At 34.4% G+C, this 19,822-nt stretch overlaps 1 protein-coding gene and 1 long non-coding RNA gene across 6 annotated transcripts in view; one reads left to right on the top strand and one right to left on the bottom strand.

Annotated features, from left to right (window-relative positions):
* LOC102694058 (ethanolamine kinase 1-like) overlaps positions 1–16,207 on the bottom strand; it is a 63,362-nt gene extending 47,155 nt beyond the window's left edge. For 3 of the 4 annotated variants that reach the window (XR_001477330.2, XM_015338436.2, XM_015338435.2), the window contains exons 1-3: positions 15,951–16,207; positions 4,718–4,977; positions 242–382 (exon numbers count right to left, since the gene is read on the bottom strand). Coding sequence is in view for 3 of the 4 variants with exons in the window: in XM_015338436.2 (XP_015193922.1) it covers positions 242–382; positions 4,718–4,977; positions 15,951–16,079 (530 nt within the window). In the remaining variant the exon portion in view is untranslated. Of the gene's footprint in view, positions 1–241; positions 383–4,717; positions 4,978–15,946 lie in introns of all 4 variants that reach the window. The other variant, XM_015338437.2, reaches the window with a different exon arrangement.
* The window catches only part of LOC107075812 (uncharacterized), a 157,102-nt gene that overhangs the window by 69,719 nt on the left and 67,561 nt on the right, over positions 1–19,822 (top strand). The gene's annotated exons all lie outside the window — the stretch shown is intronic.

Genomic DNA, 19,822 nt, shown 5'->3' with positions numbered 1-19,822 from the left:
AATTCTGGTGTTACAGAGGCCTGTTTGCTACTGTAACTAAACCGAGATGTTTTGAAAAAGGTTTTGCTTAAAGGCTCAGTGCCTTTCATAAAGATACTGTGGTTTGTTAAATTCCTGCAGTGGACTAATGTGGAAAGAAAATGATCTGCATTTTTAAAAGAAATTCTGTATTTGAACTTTTTAATGCAAACTAGATAGATGTGTCATTAAGAAAGTTTATGTTAAGGTTTGCTCAACTTACCACTTGTAAACTGGTGAGTCATCCTTAGAGGTTTTGACTAAATTAAGGAACTCTGAGATCTTTTTCCACAGAATTGGTTTGGCAGGTGAATTGTTTTGTGCTGGAATTGAATGAAGTTTTGCCATTTCCATTGCAATTAACCTACAAAAGGAATAATGATGTTTACATAAGGCAAGGAACATATTCTTACAAAGGTAACAACATACATTTGCATCAGGCAAATTACATACATGTATAACCTTTATATTCATTCATGATGAAAAGTGTCATGATGGTTGTTTATCTATTCCTCTTTTTGAAATGCTCTGATTTAAAATAATACTCTCACTTTTAATTCATTATTTCATTATCCATTCTTATTACTTATGAAGTTCTTTTTTTCATTAAAGTAGTTTTGTAGGATTTAAAAAATCATATTACAATACGTGCAGCACATCATCAACATGGTATACTAACGGTGTGTTCATGTTAATAGAAAGTTAGATCTCTGACCTGTTCTGCCAAGATTTGCAGTCTTTCTTTCTTTTTCTTAATATGCTTTGTTTCACAAGCCTAGCCTTATATTATAATGCACAGAGATGCCTAAAGCATTTGCTACCGGACAATGTTAATCTTTTCTAAAACACTGTCTCGTGTAACCTTGTTGGTCAGCCTAATCCAAAAATATTCTCCCAAGATAACTGAGAAAAGATCTGGACCCTCAAGAATATCCTTACAGTTTGCCCCATGCTGTCTATAATTGGTTTTACATCCTCGCTATAAGAATAATTGCATGTGAATGCTGTCCTGTGCTTGGTTAAAGGATAATGACCAGAAACAACTGTGACCTTGTCTGAAAAATAAGCCCCCTCTTCCTGAGAACATTCTGAACTGAATGTTTTCACAGAGTTCTGTTCTCCATCAGTGTACAAATCCTCACATTGTACATGAATAGAAAAAGAATATGAAATAGTTTCATAATACCAGATACCAGGCTGTGTTTTATTCCCATGGTCTTTGGTCACTGGTTACTTTATTATCATAAGTGCGTTGGTATTTATCCAACTTCACTTCAAATGTGTATTTATATAGAGAGAATTTTTTAAATAAATGTTGTTCCCTGAAGCCTGCCAGCTCTACATGGGGGAAAGAGTAACAAAACAGTCCCCTTGGTCTGACTTAGTCCCATCACACTGTGGTAAGTAGCAAGTCCTACTGGGGATCATGTTAGGATTTGTAAGTAAAACATAGACAAGATGTTTTTCCCCCTGACATCTTTTTAAAGATCATTTGCCATCTAGTTATTGTTGTGATGGTACTGTGAAGTAAGTCTGCTACAGGGTGGTTGAAACTGTGCTTCCAAGTATTACAGTATAACTTCTGTTTTAAACACAAATTAAATCTTATTGTAATTGGATATATTAATGCTTCTTCTGCTTTGAGCTGGATTTAGTGGATTCTCAAAGGAGCTGATTTGAAAAAAGCAGTTAGAAGACTTGCTCTTTATTATTAAACAGCAAACAAATAACCTCAAGGAAAATCTCTTTGGACTTGTTAGTATCCTTCTGTGCCTGGTGCAATTTATAGCAAAGTTAGCTATGATCCTCATCAACAGAAGCGTGCTTAGTATTCAGTCAATGTTGCCTGGATAACCTTTGGAGTTATTTAGGGTATCTTGACCAGTTGGTTCTTAGTAAACATTTGGGAAGGAAAAGGTATGTTCACTTGCCTTTGATCTGTTTATTTTCACAAACTGGACAATTGTGAAGTTGAATTCCGAAGAAGAATTCAGTGAATTGATTACTATCAATATTTGTGTTGAAACTGAGACATTTTTAATTTCAGGGTTTACAAACTAAAAATAGAAAGGCAAGTCCAATGGTTAGGAAAACAAGCTTGGAAAATTCATAGCCCACAAGGCAGATGTTACTCTTACATTAGTAAGTTTTGCTTGATGGCATTCATATACTGTACAGAAATCAGTCCATTTTATCATTAGGGCTGCTATAATTTAGTCAATGATGTGGTTATTTCAACTTGCCACTGTCTGTAATTTATTACAGATATTTAAATCTTAGTTAAATTATCACAAATAGATATAGAATGACATCATCAATATGGTTGCTTGTGCTTAATTAAATGGATTTAAGAGATTAGACACATTACTGAGAACATATTATTAATAAGTTCTCCGTAAAGTGAGAGGTTCTGTCCTGTCTTAAACTACATCATAAATAAGTTTAGTTTTTTTCTGAAGGACAGATGTTTGTGTACATCTGTCTGTCAGAGGATTAATTAATAGTTAGACTATGCAAGGTCATTGCTAAAAAAACAATTTGTAAAAAAAAGATTTCAGGCAAACCGATTTAGTTATAAACCAAATTAATATTATTGTAAATGTGCCCCCTCTTCTTTACCTTTGTTCAATATATTGATACACAGTCAACCCTGAGCAGCTCCTTGTATCACAGCCTGGGGGCATGACTTTAATGCTTTTTGCCTGTAGTATCTACATTATATCATATATACACACACTCTTTAGAAATACAACACCAAATTCAAACAAACATCAGATACATTAGATTTATTAAGTCAGCTTCAATTGTGACATACAGTAATTGCATTTGTAAGTAAATTTGTGACAACTTTTAAAGCCACTTGTGTTGTACAGTAGGTCACATGACTAAGTGTATCTACAAAAGTTGACAGAAGCATATTCACCTACTGTATACTGTACATCTAATGCTACAGTACATACTGTATGCATTTTGCCTATTGGTTTCACCGGTGCTTAGTTGGGTTAAGAGTCAGTGATATAAGAGGGCAATCTATGATGTTGATAGCACACTTAAGCAGAACATCTTGTGTAACTCTCCCTGCTGGGGGTTGTGCATTTTATTTTGTTCAATGATTAAGTGGTTCTGTTAATGTTTTTTTTTTACACAGAACATCAGGCAGAGCAAAGGTTTCCGAACATTGTCAGCATAAGGCTGTGTGCTGAAATTAGCATCCAAAACGAAAAGCCTGATTTAACAGCTCCTTGTACTTCTGAACAGCCACACTTAAAGTGTTTTTACTCCCTTACACAGACTTCACTGAAACCTGTACTTTTTATGTATATACATACTGTAGCCAAAAGAAAAAAATCAGAAAACATCTCATTTTGCCTATGTTGAGAGGGTTGTTCATTTATAATAGAAAGGCAAACTACCACTATGTGAAATTTAAGGGGTATCTGCATTGGCTGACCATAAAATTACTTGTTGAACCATAAGTTATTGCAGTCTTATTGTCTGACTAAATTTGTATTTTGTAAACTTAATGTTAAAATCCAGTACCTTATCTGTTATGAAGATTTGATGTTGTCCACCCTAATTGCTTCAGTTGATTAAAACAGACATCCTAATTCATCTCATCTGACAATTGTGGTAAATAAGGCAGTTCACATTAAGACATCATAAAGTTGAAAATATTTACCATATTCCTCTGGTGATCTGCTTATGCTTCAAGCAACTGTTCGTTAATCGAAGACTAAAATGTTCATATAAAACAAAGCCATTGCATGCTACAGCTACTTTAAAATGGTATTTGCAACTCATTTGGTGGTTAATTGTGCCCCTGCTCTATACAGACACCTGTATGTACAATTCTTGAGCTACTGCATTGTTAGCTTTATGAAAGTGCATAAATGGTGTAAAATTGGAACTAATATTTGAAAACCAGAATGTCATTGTAAAATGTCTTGCAAATTGTTATTTTGCTATGAATTCATGTAATATAAGATATCAATATGGTATCATACATCTCAAATGTCTGTATTCTGTTTGTCTATATTATAAGGTACAGTATGTACAGTACTTTCTGGTACAGTATTAATAAAATGTATTACATTTTGATAAAGTCTATATTATACCATTATATTGAAAAATAAAATCCAATAATTATGGAGAAAATGTATCTTTTTAGCTTACCACAAATATACACTGTTTAATTTGGGTTTTTAAAGCTGAAATTACTCTCAACCCTGTTACTGGAAAGAAAATAATGTTCTACTCCATAAATGGGGTCTCCATATCATCTAACAGTGAGACTAAAGTACAATAAGTACCTACTTATAATGGAATGCAATTATCTGTTCTATCTCTGATTAACATTTTAATTGCATTGTGTCGCATATACAGTACGAAAAGTTGTTATTCCTCAAATGCTATAAGAAAGCAAAATTGACATTTGTATTGTATGTCTATAACAGAATTGACAAAAATAATGTTTTCATTAATGATGGCAGCATAGAACACAACTAAATTTTCCCATATACAGTACAGTAAAGTGCTTTTTCTATATATCTAAAACTGTGTTATTTTAAAACTAAAACTTAAAAAAAATATATTGACAGCTAGTTTAAACTTTTAACATATTACTAATTGTACTACAACTGTAGAATCACTTTGTCCGTTTTGCATCTGGTGTAACATGAGCACAGGAGCAAATGAATACCTGTATATTGCTGGCTGTCTCACCAGTCCTTCGCCCAAGACCGTTCCTTTCACATACTCATAGCAGATTCCATTCTCAAAAGTGCAGTAGAGCTGAGGTCCACAGTTATGGGCATGAAGAACTTCAAAACTTTTCATTTCAGTCTCTCTATCCACAAAGAGGTCAGTCATTTTTCCATGGATACGAACCAGGACTACGTCTTCCATTAATTTATCCACATGGCAGCCTATCAGTTGATTTGTGATTCCTTCAGTAAAGAACTGGAAGAAATAAAATAAATCTGAGTTAAAACGTGGTTTGTGAATATAAGTTTGGTTGCACATTTTATGACATGGAGACATTTTCTAATCTAATTTTAAGGCATTTACTGTACTGTATTTAGCACCTTGCATTGCAAAAATCCTCAAACTAGAGAAAATACTTAAGTGTAATGAATTACAAAAGATTTACATTTACAACATTATAAAAAGAAATAAGTCTTTAGATGTGATTAAAAAAAGCCCTGTCCTTGATAGACCCAGGAAGAGCATTCCAGAGGCCCTGGGCCAGAGTACTAATGGCACAGTCTCTCATGGTGCGCAACTTTGACCTTGGTATGTGGAGAAGGTTGCTTTTCATGGAGTGCAGGTTCTGTTCCAGCACATATTGACAAAGCAAGTGCTTTATGTAAGTTGGGTCCAGGCCATTTGAAGCATTTGAATGTAAGAAGTAAGAAATTTCCACATAGTTTGGAATTATACTGGAAGCTAACAAAGAGCTTAATTTGGTTCTGCTGTAAATAATAACATGTTAATGACATTATACAAAAATGGTATTAAGGAGAAGCAGTGTACAAACATTTGAAATTTTCATAACAGTCTTCGAGGACTATGCTTGGCAAAATTGAACATCCAGATTTGTAATGTGTAACATGCCATTAATTATAGCATTTATAGTTGTATAATAATTAGCATAAGACTGATGTATAGTGAAATACTCACAGTTACACTCTGCATTAAGATTTATTCTGAATTATGGTTTTCTATAAAAGCAATGACGCCAGTGACTTGATTTGTTCTATAATTTATAAAAAACAACTGAGAAATCTTAATATGCAAAATCTCTGAAAATGTGGAATTCATATAGTACGAACCACTATGTAATGTTTTTTTTTTGTGGTTGTATTTTACCGACATTTTAGAAGTCAGATTATGTCTATACTCTATCTGTAGAGAGGTAACAATTTTAAAGTGAATGTTTCATTAACCAGCCTTTGGGTGTTCTTACAGGTTAACAGTCCGATAGATTATGGGACCCATCACTCAGTCTGAACTTACTTGTAACATCTACAGTACCAGTGGTCTGTTATGAGAATGTATATTTTAATAACCCAAAAGTTTTTTTTGCACTTTAATAGCTATCAAAGACTTTATATATATGAGATGTGAAAGCTCAAAATGGGTCATGAGCTCCATCCACTGTAATATAAAAATACAAATTTACCATCTTATCATTTAATTATGTTTTAATGGAAGAGAATCTACTTCCAAATATGGTCTAACTTCCAAACTGAGTTATTCTCTAATGTGTCAATATCAGCAATTGTGCACATTTACATTTTGCATCTTAGGGAACTATGTGTGTAGTTAGATAATTCCAAAATAGTTTAATTGATAGAATAAATTAAAATTACTGATAACAATTTACATTATTGCTGTTTATGCCTAAATGTTTAAATCGTAATGTTATATTTATTTATTGCCTTAGACTAACACAGAAAAAAAAATAACCATGGCCTATCACTGAACTATTAATTCAAAACCAATTCCTGGAAAACAATTGGTAAAATAACACTTATGTTTAAAGTTTAAAAATCTACCACACTTACATGAAAATATAATATTCAGGTGTTGATTAATTAGTAAAATGTCAATACAGATACCTCTAAACACCAGATTATTAAAACTGAGTGCAGAGTATTTTAAATCGCAAATCTTCTCATCTGGGTTCTCTAATCAGGAATGTAATCTGTACATTGGCTCAGTAATTGAACATTGGTTGATTTAACAATTAAACAAGGCACATAATATAACTGTCTTAATATTTTATCTAATCAAGCACTGGGGCCCTGGATTCATTTCCTGGGGTTCTAGCAGCATGGAGATTGTATGGTCTATCCCACCTGGCACCTGTTGCATGCAGGGAATTTATACACTAAAGTGGAATAGTGACGGGGCATGAAACTTTGGCCTACAGAAAAGTAATGGCCTGGGAGAGGAGGAGAGATACAGTATGGTAGTACTGTAGGTTTCCCCAGGTGCCCAATTCAAGAAAAATGCTAGAAATGCAAAAGAGGGGAGAGATAATCAACAAAACATGGGAAGAAGATTTCTGAGATTCCATAAGCTGGACAAGAAGTAATGAAGTCTTATGATTAATTCATATATAGTACCTCAAATGAACAACTGAAAGCAGACTAATTAAATTGAAACCATGTAAAATGTTCTGCTTAATATACTATAGGCACGAATTGTTGGAGGTATCTACTGTATATCCAAATTAAAGTAATTACTGAAATTGTTCAGTTATTTACCATGGGGGGAGTCAGATTTGCTGATGAATTTTTGGAAATCCTCTAGCTCACAGATTTGTTAAAATGGAGTTGGGAGTAACGAGAAAAAATGGCATCTGATGAAAATATGTTTGGACAAGTGGTTGACTGTGATGATATGAATTAATAAAAGTCTAACATGACACATACTAAATACAGACAATATTTAATTAGTATTGAAACAGCAGTGTCTTGTCTGACATGATCATTAATCAGAATACAGATGTCTTTAATCATAGGATAGTTTTGGGCTTCTCATATGGTTAATGTACCATTCTGCCCCACCGAATGCTTATAAAATTTCAGGGTTTGTGGTTCTTTGCAAAGTAGAGCTGTATGTTTTGGAAAACAATATCTTGTTACTTACTGTCTACACTGACAGTGACTGAAAGAATGCAAACAAGTGTGCTGTTTAACTTAACTCCTCATAGCATAGAATACATATAGTGCACACAGTCCTTTACACAATGCTACTTTACATCTTACTGTAAAGTAGTACTTACTGTATTGAACTGCAAATAATTCTTATTCTGAAATTTTGACTTTGGCTTTTAGATTTGAACTAAAATTGTTTCTGTTACAACTCCATAGTGAAGACTTAAATTACCCAGAACTTATTTTACAGTACATATGTTTCCTGGAATTCTTACAATCATAGACACATACAGTAAACTGTATTCTAGGTTTGGGTACTGAGTGCATTTCACAATAATATATTAACAGTAAATGCAACAGCAATTTTCATAATGCTTTTCCTGGTAATCTGACATATCTTCCAACTACTGTACAGTATCATCCTCTGTTAAGCAATATTTAGTGATCTCAAACATGAACACATTTTTTCGTTGTACATTGTTTTATAGAAATAATGGCCTATCACTGAACTATTAAGAATACAGTGATTCTGTACTTGGAGGTTATAGAGAATTGAATCTCATAATAAGCCTTCTGAATAGATAAAGTTTTTTTTTATCTAGCTTGTAGAGAACAGCCCCAAATGATCAGCCTCTCACCTGAGAACCTATTTTACAGTGTTGAGTTGTGAGTCCAGTTTTTAAAATTTAATGCAACATAACTTTATTGCATTCGGAACAAGATCAAAGATATCACTCTGTGTGTTTGAAGTCTTTTCTATTTGAAGTTTCTTCCAAAGATGTTGTGTGTAAAACAAAAGTTTACATATAGTTTGGCCTCTTTCTTGTAGAGATGTGTGGTGTGTAGTGTATTGATCATACAGTACTTCTTAAAGAAAAAAGCATCCTAAGTTGCCAGAATGTTGGCCTTTATTTATAGCTTTGGTTTTAAATATAAATAAACACCTCCCCAAAAAACAAAATTAAAGGTTTATTTTTTATTTTTTTTAAATGTGAATTTAGTTTACACTGGTGAAAGTTTACTATGGAGAGTATCATAATATTTTGTTACTTTTACTGTGGGTTCCGTCTTGTTATTGCTATGGTTTCCTTTGGATTTAACATTCAATGTGTTCTGCTATACTGGAGAAAGGGTAAACCATGATGTTTTACTCTATAATGTATTATATTGTATATAATACTGTATGTATATACAATATAAGGAGTGTGAGCTCCTTACAAACATCTGTAATGGTATACCATGGTATTTCCGCAGTCCAGTGTAGAAAAACATGGTAAAGACAGTGCTGCCTGTCACACACAGGAAACCTTGTAAAAATTAAGGTACAACAAAAAGTGCAAAAATACCATGGTAGATTCACTATTGCAAACAGCAGTAAAAATTGTTGGATTGGCTTTGCTTCTTAGCTACTGCAGCAACAATGCATTAATTTGTGCTGTATTAGTTTAAAATATTCATTATGACATTTACCCTGTGTGTATGGCTAAATTCAGAAAAGAGTAGTTGAGTTTGATTTGAGTGCAGAAAGATGAAATGACTTCTTCAAGAAAGGACTTACTTTGTTTTGCATTTTATTAGCAATCACATTTTATATCTAGACTTGTTAAAATGTGTAACAGAGGTAGTGTTTTTAATTTGAACAAACTCCAGTCCAAGAACTTGTACCTGTTCTGGATTTGTGCTCTTACAGTGCTGAAAACTAACAGTTCCCCAACAATGCCATTGCAGTGGGCATAATACTGTAGATATTTCATTTTCAGATCTTCATTCTTTCACACTATACTAAGGTATAACCCACAAAACCAAAAACTGTTTGGGGTTGGGTTGAGTGTTCTGTAGCAAAAGCATTGGGTGTTAGAGTTTGAACTCACTCGATCTTATATTTGTGAATTCAGAATTTCAGAAATGGGCAAAGAAAAATGTTCTTATTATTTACAGTTCCTGTGGCATTTTCCCCAGAGTTGTTGGAAAATGATTAATAAAATACTAGTTTCGTCCACAAAGACTCCATGTCATGGTGTGTAAAAGAACATGGGATAGTTATTATTACAGAATGAAACATACTGTACTCTATTAAACAGCCCTCTGTGTTTACTTGCTTGACACAGAATGAGAAGATATGGGTCATTACAGTATACTGCTGCCATCATGTTTAAGATGGTTGGAACTTGATGGGATCAAAGCTTTTCAAAAATGGACATTAACGATAAGAGTTAATGTGCACGTAACACCAAAGTAAAATACATGCAAATAGGTGCGATAATGTTACTTATTATTAAATACTGAATACAATACAGTACATACTGTATTCTTGGGGCATGAATTGATTTTTTTAATGAGGTCAACTTTAGATCAGAGGACAATGTGTGAACATTTTGCAGAGAACAAGTACTAATGCGCAGAAGAAATATGCAAATGTTTGACACTGACAGAAAAAAAGGCTTCTCATAAAAATGTTCTATTCACTTTATTTAATAGGTTTTTGTGATTCAAGTATTGCGGAATTTAAACTCGGCCTCAGTTAATGCCATCCATTGGTCATGTTTTTAGTTATTATTCTTCGCTGAAATGATTATCTGTTTTGTGCATTAAACTGAAGACAGTATAGACAAGCTGAAACACTGCATTTAAATACGATTGCCTTTTTATGTCAGCTTCAAAGAAAAAAAGAAAAAATAAACACTGAAACTAAAACAGTGTCTTCACTTAACTACAAATTGGCATCCATAAATTACATTCTGACATGAGTTATTGGGAGGAAATGGCTTTCATCCCATTTCTTCTCATATACTTTGGAGTGCAAAGTGTTTACATTTTATGGAAATTCCCTTTAAAGTACTGAACAAAATCCTAATTATTATAACCTTACATCTCACTTGGAGAGCAAATCATACTGAAAAAAGTAACTTTGTTGTGCATTTAATAAGTGTATTAGACTTTGCATGAAATCATACTGTACAACATTTGCTCAGGTTGTAAAATGTTCACTTACACAGTGTAAGACTTTAATTCTTATGAATAACAAAAGAAAAAAGAGATCCCTGATTTAGTACAAAATTCACAAATACTGTGTTAAAAAGTAATGGAAATGCATTATTTGAAATGATTGAGAACTGGATCAATATAAAATATCATCTAGTGGACTAAATCTTGTCTAAATGGTGGCTTCTTTTTTATAAGAAAATAAACACATGCATAATACATGTAGCCAGCCAGTAATATTCAATTTAGGATGCCTTTGCTTTGATTGACATTGCATTTAAATGCATTCTTTTCATTACATTTGTAAAGGGCTACGATTTTTTTCTAGAATAGCTTAATCAGGGCAGTGCTACAGTATGTACAGTAGTAACCTTTGGACAAGATCTTTTGATGTTGAACGAAAGTACAGTATAAATGACGATGAATGCATTGGATTAACAGAGAGCTATTAATAAGTGGTTAGTCACAGGTTACTGTGTGAATGTTGTCAGGGGCTGTTCTTTTCTATAGAGTCCAGAAAAGAATTGCTAACAGCCTTTTGAATAAGGACCCTCAGAATTATTTTGCCTCACAATTAACTAGAAGTAAAAAAAAAATATGTAGCCTTAGACCTTATTGATCCCGAAGCATGTCACAGCAGGGGTATTTTCATGGCTTTTTTTTTACCAAGGACTTAAAAATAAAAATAACAGGGTTTTTATCACAAGGTCTGTTTCAATGCTTTCACCTGACTCTTTCTGTTAGAAAGCTCAGGCATGCTTTTTAGTAGTATGTTTGCTAGTGTCCTTAAAAAACAATAACTTATGTTTTTCCTTGCCACATCACTTGAGTTTTGCAAATATATTATTCAAAAACATTTTTAAAGGATGCTTGATGTGTAGTAAATTAATTGTTTCACCAAAACGTTTGGTTTCCTTTCACATCTCATGAGATAAGAAACCACATCTTTTTGAACTAATACCAATCATACCTGTTCAGCAAACTTTTGCACTTTCTTTTTCTTTTTTTTTTTAGTTGTTAACTTTATAAAGGGATGAATTGGCAGGTTTCAGTGAACATCCTGTTCTACTAACATGTTGTTATAAATTACACGTTCTTTCCAATAACATCTGAGAAAGAAAAGACTGTAATTTTAATTTCAAAACCACTTGGCATACCTACTATAGAGCACTGTACTTAAAGTGAAGGGAGGATCTGGAGAGACTCAGACAAAGGGTAAAAATAAAAAGACATCCTTTGCTGAAAGCTGCTGATGAGGACAATTCCCTTCCAGCTGGACAGGGATCAAGTGCGTGCTTGTCAAATCATTCAATGCCTGTTCCATCCGATTCCTTTTTTTTTCTTTGAAGGAAAGGGGAGGACTTAGAATAATGCAGATGCTTAAAGAAGTTCAGTTTATGTCAAAGGCTTTTTAAAAATTAATTTCTGTAAATGGCAACATGTTGAGGGGAGATGGTTTTATTAAGAGGATTGGAAGGGGTTTTCCTGCCGCTACTTAGTTTTTAATAGTAAAATGATACTTTGTTTCAGATCAACCTCACAGGACACGAAATTACACATGCACATCATGCCTTTGACATCTGTGTGAATGCCATTCCTTTTTTCAAAAAACAGATTTCGGGAGTGACAGCCACATTATTTACATAAGCCATTTGCCCAGATCAGAGTAAACATAATATGGCATCAAATATGCATCAGTGTTTGATGTAGACATACACATCTTAATGTACAGTATGATGTTCTGATTGTAAATTAAAGGATATGTAGTAGGGACAATTGTGTAGGAAGAGGTAACCATCTTTCACCAGAAAGAAACACATAAATCTTGTTGTTCTTGTTAATAGTACAAAATTAATTGTACATACAGTATGCATACAGTGTATGCACAGCAAAACAAAAGTTAAGTGGCAGCAGTATAAAGAAAACATTATGGGATGAAAAAAAACAAAGACCAAACACCAATGGATTTAGTCGGTGTGCTCCAAATGTTGCTTAAAAATGCACCATGGAGCAAAACTCTAGGTGGAAGAGGAAGCCATTTGGAGGAAGTCTCATTTCAAGTAAATCTGAAATGTATACAGCAACTGGCTCGATGAAAGCAGACCATTCTCAAAGACTTGCTCAGTGTCAGCCAAAGGATTCTTGGGAGGTTTGAATTGCTGTTATAAACTTGCTAACATCTTGATCTTGATTTGATTAATTCTGAACCCTTTGAAAATAAATTTTAAAATATTTTTTCCTGTTTATATAATAACATCCATGAATCTGCAGATCAGCACTTGTCTTGGAAAGTACTAACTTAATGGGGAAGTACAATGCATCTATCAAAGTATTATGATTGTATTGCATGACAGTAGTGTTATGACCTTAGTCTGATTTGGTCAGATGTCAGAAGTGAAGCACAGGATGGCCTGGTTAATACCGTGATCGAAGATTTTAAGGGAAAAGCAGGTTGCTGCTGTAAGTTTTAGTGAGCCAGTAGGTGGCGTTTTTCCCTCTAGACCAGAATTTGAAAACCAATGCCCCAGTGTGTAGGCAGCGGAAACAGTGCTTTTAGAGCTACTGTCATTCCGATGGGGGATAAAACCAAGACCCTGACTACTGGGTAAGTAAAGGCATTGTGTCACTTTAATCATGAGATTAGGATGTTAATTCCAGTGTTCTCACTTACTTCCACTGTGGGGTTGACTAAATCTGCCTGATGCAAATCCCCCCTAACTGATTTGGTTGAGGCAGTTACTCATTTAACCAGATCTGCTGTGTAGTGGGGCAGATGAAGCATAGTTCCTGTTACATACTGTGTACTGTATCACCCAGGTGGGAGAAGCAGTTCAGGAGTGGGTGTCTTGAGTCCCCCCGTATGCACAAATCACTTGGCATAATCTGTTTTATACAGTACATTTCAGAACTCCTTCATGTAAACACTCCATCCTGTAGGCTCTCTTCAGTTGGGGCTGTCCCTTTGCATATTGCACCTGTGTTGGACTATTGGTCATGTGCTTTTTCTGTTGCTGTTCCAATGTTATGGGTTGCCCTTCCTGCAACTCTTCAGGAAGCAGCTTCTTTGAAAGTGTTTAAATCTAAACTCCAAATACTATTTACTGGGCCTGATTGTCTTACAGTTTCTCTTGTACAGTATGTTCTTGTTTTATTGTATTTATTATTTATTCAATTTCTTTATCATTATGTACTGTTCAGCATCCTTGGGTTTAGAAATGTGTGTTGTAAATAAGTTATTGCTGTTATTATTGGATTCTTTGGGATGAAAATACTATATAAATGGATTATTTGTTATTATTAGCTGAAATAGAAAAATAATGCTTAAGTATTTTAGACATTTGTTCAAACTCGTTGCTTATTGGTGACATGATGTCATTCTTTTCAATGTGTGAATACAATTGGAAATATATCGATCTGGAAAATATGTATTCTCTTGAGAAATCCAATATGAAATTTATTAGAATCCTGTTTGGGAATTTAACAGAAAAGGCTGCTGAAAACAAAAATCAATTTGGAATAGTTTTGCAACCCTGAAGGCATTTTTATTTGGATTTTTGATGGCAATTTCTGACTAGTGAAAGGTCATTCAAGACCTTTGATGTACAAACACTGGATGTTTGAGATTTAAAAACAACATAATGATACACTGTACTGTACCTTCTTCACCAATATAATAGTAAACCCAGTTATTATATTCTGAATGTAATGCAATAAAGTACATGTACAGATGCAGAAATTTATTTTTTTATGTTTTAACCAAAGACGAGAAATATTTTGTGCTAGTATATGCATATCAATTTAAATGCATATGAGAACAGTACTGTCTTTGTGAGGTAAATATTTCAATAGTGCCTCCTTGTCTTTGCACAGTTTTACCTGTCTGGTCCGAGAAAAGTCATTTTTTTGTTTCACATCTCCCTAACAAGCCATTGCCTTTGCTCTCATTGATGCGAGTCTGTGCCAAAAAAAACAGTCTGAACCAACGAGCTGCAATGGTCAGGCACTCTGGGAATTAGCCCTTCCTAGTTCTGCACACTATTCCATTCTAACAGAGTTTAAGATTGAATGATCTCCAGGCCCCTCTGCTGGGATTCCTCACAATGCAAAGCCTATTTCTCTTGGAGATTGCCCCACTGTTTGCTGACATGAATAAAACTGTCACTTCTTCAGGACTTTAAATTTGCCAAGGGACTACACAGCCTCTTGCAATAGTTGGTCTTTGAATTAACACATGGAAATATTTGGGTATTTATCTATAAAAAGGCCCTTCACAAATATTTCAGACCACAGATTAAAAAGGATGGGAAACAAGCAGCACAGGATATGTGTATAATCATTTTTTTCCTGTAGTACCCACTATTGTTGCAACCTTTTGACAATTGTTGTTAGAAACAAAATGCAGTATTTAATGTAATACATACACTTGACCCTTTCTACGGAAAGAGAACATAACACAGCACTTACAGTATGTATTGTTAAAAACCTCAATCGATACACTTTACAGGACGTTATCCTATGATTCTTTGGTGAACTAGCTTAGCCTTGAACACCAGGCAATGACATTTAAAGAAATTTTTAACTATGATTTCATAACTTTTGAAGGAAAGCAAAGGTTATAGTTATTTAGGCTAATTTGAGATGAAGTGCAGATTATCCTGACCATCAGAATGCCCTTTTATGATATAGGCAGTAGCTATAGCATGAACCACAATAAACTGATTCCAATATAAACACTCCTGAGAAACTAAGGTTACTGCAGTATTAAGTATTACATCACTTAACTACAGTATAGTGTCAATGTTTTCACACTGACCCACATGGGTCTCGTGCAAATATGCTGAGATTGGCTGTTCCACTGTCACACCTTCCCCAACGGGGCCTCCCCAAAACAGCTACAGCTCTGACTCACAGCCAAAGATGGAAACAAAAAATGTGTTTAAACTTTCTCTCTTATTTTAAAAAAAGAACTTTAAGAATTAAAAAACTTAATTAAAGAATTGATTAAGAATTAAAGTTTGTTTAAATTTCAGAGTATGTTTTTTGATAGAATCCTGTATGTACAGCAACTGATTTTTTAAAAGAAATAATTTTATCAATTGGCAGGTGTAAAAATTGGAAGTATAAGGTATTTTATTTTATGCTAGCTACAGTATATAAACTGTACATAAGCTGAATTCTTGATTTATACTCCGAAGTTCGTGTTTTTGATTGTGCATCTTTCTCGGTGTGCAAGATGCTTGTCGATATCCCCCCTTTATCCCTTTATTCCCAGTTTTACGTACTTGCCTTCAGTTTAACCTCCTCTGGCTTCCAGTTAGGACGCAGTTTCTCGAGCACTGCAAGAACACCACGTTTTGGCTCATTCTCATCCACAGATATTTTAAAATGTAAAACTGATTCTTGCTGGGCTTCCATCTTCTTGTCCTTATATTGTCTAACAGAACTACAAAGCAGAAATGTGTTTCTTTTATTCTCGCTATCCGGCTGAATTTCTGTCTTATTGATCTCGTCTGGAATGGTTTCAGTGTAAATCCACAAGCTTGTAAAAGTTCAATGTTCAGTGGTTATATTCCTTTAGGTTATATGATTACATATTAACCTTGTCTAGGACCATATAAGGAATTATCCACAAAGATCTTTCCCAGACCTTCAAACAGTTGACTGTATTTTGTAGATTATTCTGCCTTCTCTAAAGAAACCTAAAAAAACAACATACAAATTAAATGCCGTGTTTTATATGTGTGTAAGTTTTATATGCTGTTTTTATTTATCAATTAACAATTTAACACTTCTATAATGATTATACTGTATCTGTGTATGTCCTGTATTAGAGAGCATCGTTTATGTAACTGTAAAAGACATCAATCATAAATCAGAAGACTAATCAAACCCTCCTCCCCACCTCTCACTCCCACTAAACCTACAGTATGACTGAATGACACAAAACATGATTTAACCTGAAAAAAATAAGAGAAACAAATTTTATACTAAATCCTATTAGCCACTTCTTAAAAGACAATTTTATTTTGTTATGGAAAGGATTTGTATTTTATCATTTTCACTATTTAAACTAAATAGTCCTGTGTTAGCAATACGTAAAGTAAAGACATCCAAGATGTGAGTATTTTAATGACTGTTTACAGCTCTTCTTCATTAACTTTCAGGGTATGTTTTTTTTTTTAACACACTAGAGGATCTTTGATCATAACTATGCTACTGGATGATCGAGTTGGATGCTACATACCTGTATGGTGCTTAAACAATAAATAATTCACAAGAAGGCTTTTGCAGATTTTTAAAAAGTCTTCTGATTCATTGGAAAAAAAAAGGTTATTTTACTATTCCAATAACTTGTGTGAAATAAAACAAATCTGTTTTCTAAGGATTCTTACTTATTGATCTACATACAGTGATTGAAAAAGTAGTCCGTATTATTCCTGTTGTGTTCTATTTTGTGAAACTGCAAAATGCATTTTTAAACTTTTTTTTTAAAAGACCACAGTTAAAATTGTGTTGTCGGACTACAAAACCTTTTTCCTTGTGTTTTCAGGATCACTTAGGTGTTTTGCTGCAAACACATTGTAGGATTTGAGACTTTTCTTTTAGTTCCGTAAAAACCCCAAACAACCATGTTTGCCAGTGATACCAGGTGTCGGTATCCTTAGATGGTATCCATTTCCTTAGATGACTCTCACAAAGGACCCACTGAGCAAACGCTGATACAAAAGGAGGATGTCGTTTTTTATAATTCCAGTGACTTAAAAACTTGTTGGGTTGGGTTTGTGATGTGACCAGAATATTACTGACTCATGGACATCTTGGGCACTGACTTCTGATCAAAAACTCGTTCAAAGTTTTCTTTCACTTTAGTGCGACACCCCTAGCCAGTTTCGACCTTGCTCAGCTGCTCAGTTAAGCCAGCATCACGCTACATGACGTTTCCTAAGATTTTCAGTCGTAGCCTTCATTTACATAATCGTAAGAAAATCACAGCGAGCTGTAGAGAGTCGCAGTGCGCGCCCATTACCGTCAGTTGTGTAGCTTGACACCCCCAGCGACTCAATCATTGCGCTCTCAAGAGCTCCTATGACTCTCTGCGACTTGCTAAGATAAAATCAAACTGTAAACTGTTTCGTAGGGGTGGGCTTTTGTGTCTGCGACAGTCAACAGTCAATGAACGCTCAGCCGGAAATACAATACATACAATACAGCGAGTGCTTTGGACTGTGCAAATGGATGAGATGCTCGTCAAACTTTGGAGCCAGCAAAGATGTCTATTTGATGTTTTGTGTTTGTTGTTTAATTTTGTGAGGTGCTCCTCGTCTTGTTCCAGTGTGCTCCACGTTGATTGGCTGCCAAAACGAGGCGACCTCGCGGTACTTTTGCGGCACAATGCAAGTTTTGGAACTGTAATGAAACATTGTGTGGGAATCGTGTAATTGGTCATCCCCTGTGATTCCCAGTCGTATAATTTGACACCCTCTAGGACAGAAAAGGCAGTGAAATTCAGCAACTTCAGTCGTTTAATTTGACATCCTCTCCGACTAGAAGTCATGTCGAGTCCTGTAGTGTGACAAAGCCTTTAGGCCTAGCCTGATCTTGGTAGTGAGTGGGAGTCTTTCTACTTCTAGATAATGGATTTCACTATGCTCAAAAGAGATATTAAGGGTCTGCAAAGTGTTTTATACCCTTCTCTTGATCTGAGTCTTCATGAAAATTTGTTTATGAGTTGTTTCCAAAATGTTCCTTGGTCTTCACCATTGAATTTATCTGTTGTAACTCACTACCTGACAGAGGGACCTTATAGAGGTGTTGTTTATTTCCATTTACTGTAGCAAGAGTCAAACCCAATCCAATGTGCAAGTTGATAGGACTGCATTCTCAATCCATGAGAATTTTTTTTTAATTTGAATTCAAAGGTGGTGAATGCAGTAACAGCACTGTGCATTGTTCTGAAGTTATGCAAATTCATACATTTAAGTGATTCATACTCATCCCCGCAAGCTTCAGAAAAATAAATATGAAACATCCGGAACAATGTCTCTTCAGTAATAATTAAGCTGATGGCCTATTATGCAGTATTGCAAATCAATAAGTACCTTATTTGGCGGCACTTGAAGTAGTGAGCACTGGCTGGAGGCCAACCCTACTTACTCAAAATGAGCAGATGCAGGTGCATGCAAACCTTGTCTGCCATTTGTCACTGAAAGAAAGAATGGGTTGGTAACAATTGTGGCCAGCCTCTTCTGTTTAATTGTGTGCAAGTGCTCGTTTAGAAATATTCTCTTTGTTCAGCAGGTGCTGTTATTCTGTTCTCTTCTTGAATGCTGGGCAGATCTGAACTCTACAAGATCCATCTGTTTGGTACCTGGATGAGACCATAATCTTGCTGTGGTATCATTCCCATAGTTTTAAGATCCTAGTTTTTTGTGTTTTTCATCTTTGCTAAAATATTATCAAAGCAATATAGAAGTTAGTGTTTTCCATATGGTATAGAAATATAGGATTTTTTCACACTTTTAAGTGTGTGAATGAAAGTGTTAGAAATGAAGTCAAGTACTGTATATTAAATCTTATTTTTAAAAATATAGTGCAGTTCTTTGAAATTCTGAATTGTGTTATTTAGTTGTCTTTACCATTTTGGATTGAAAGTGGTTAAATTTAATTGCTTACTTTCTGACTGTTCAAGATATAGTACCTGAGCTTATTAAATCCAACTTTAACAGCTTTGGTCTATAATTGGTATAGTTGTCTCATAAGGTTCGTAAGCTGTAGTAATGACAAAATTAGATGAAGGTATACTGTATGTAGGACAATGCCAGTTTTAAGTTATAGTGTCCTCTAAATATACGAATACTGTACCTCTAATGACAAATAAAATAATAATGTCATACTGTCATCTTAACAGTATTGTCCAGAATAAAGTCAAAAGTATTTTGTGAATCCTTCTCTGTTATGTGTTACATTAACAAGAACCCTTTAGAAGATGCACTATCTGGGGGGTATGTTTGAAAATTGCCCCAGATAGAGTTGCTCTAGGTCCTTCAGACACTTTGATTCCCTTTTGTGAACATCCTTTTTGAGTTTGAGCTACAGACAGTATTAGAATGGATTGGTGTCTGAAGCTCAGGTTGGCCACTTCTTTTTTGGATGTGGAT

The sequence above is a fragment of the Lepisosteus oculatus genome, chromosome 21, assembly GCF_040954835.1.
Source record: "Lepisosteus oculatus isolate fLepOcu1 chromosome 21, fLepOcu1.hap2, whole genome shotgun sequence".
In the NCBI taxonomy this organism is placed as follows: Eukaryota; Metazoa; Chordata; class Actinopteri; order Semionotiformes; family Lepisosteidae; genus Lepisosteus; species Lepisosteus oculatus.
The sequence above is the reverse complement of the archived record's forward strand: the minus strand, read 5'-3'. Positions and strand labels throughout refer to the sequence as shown.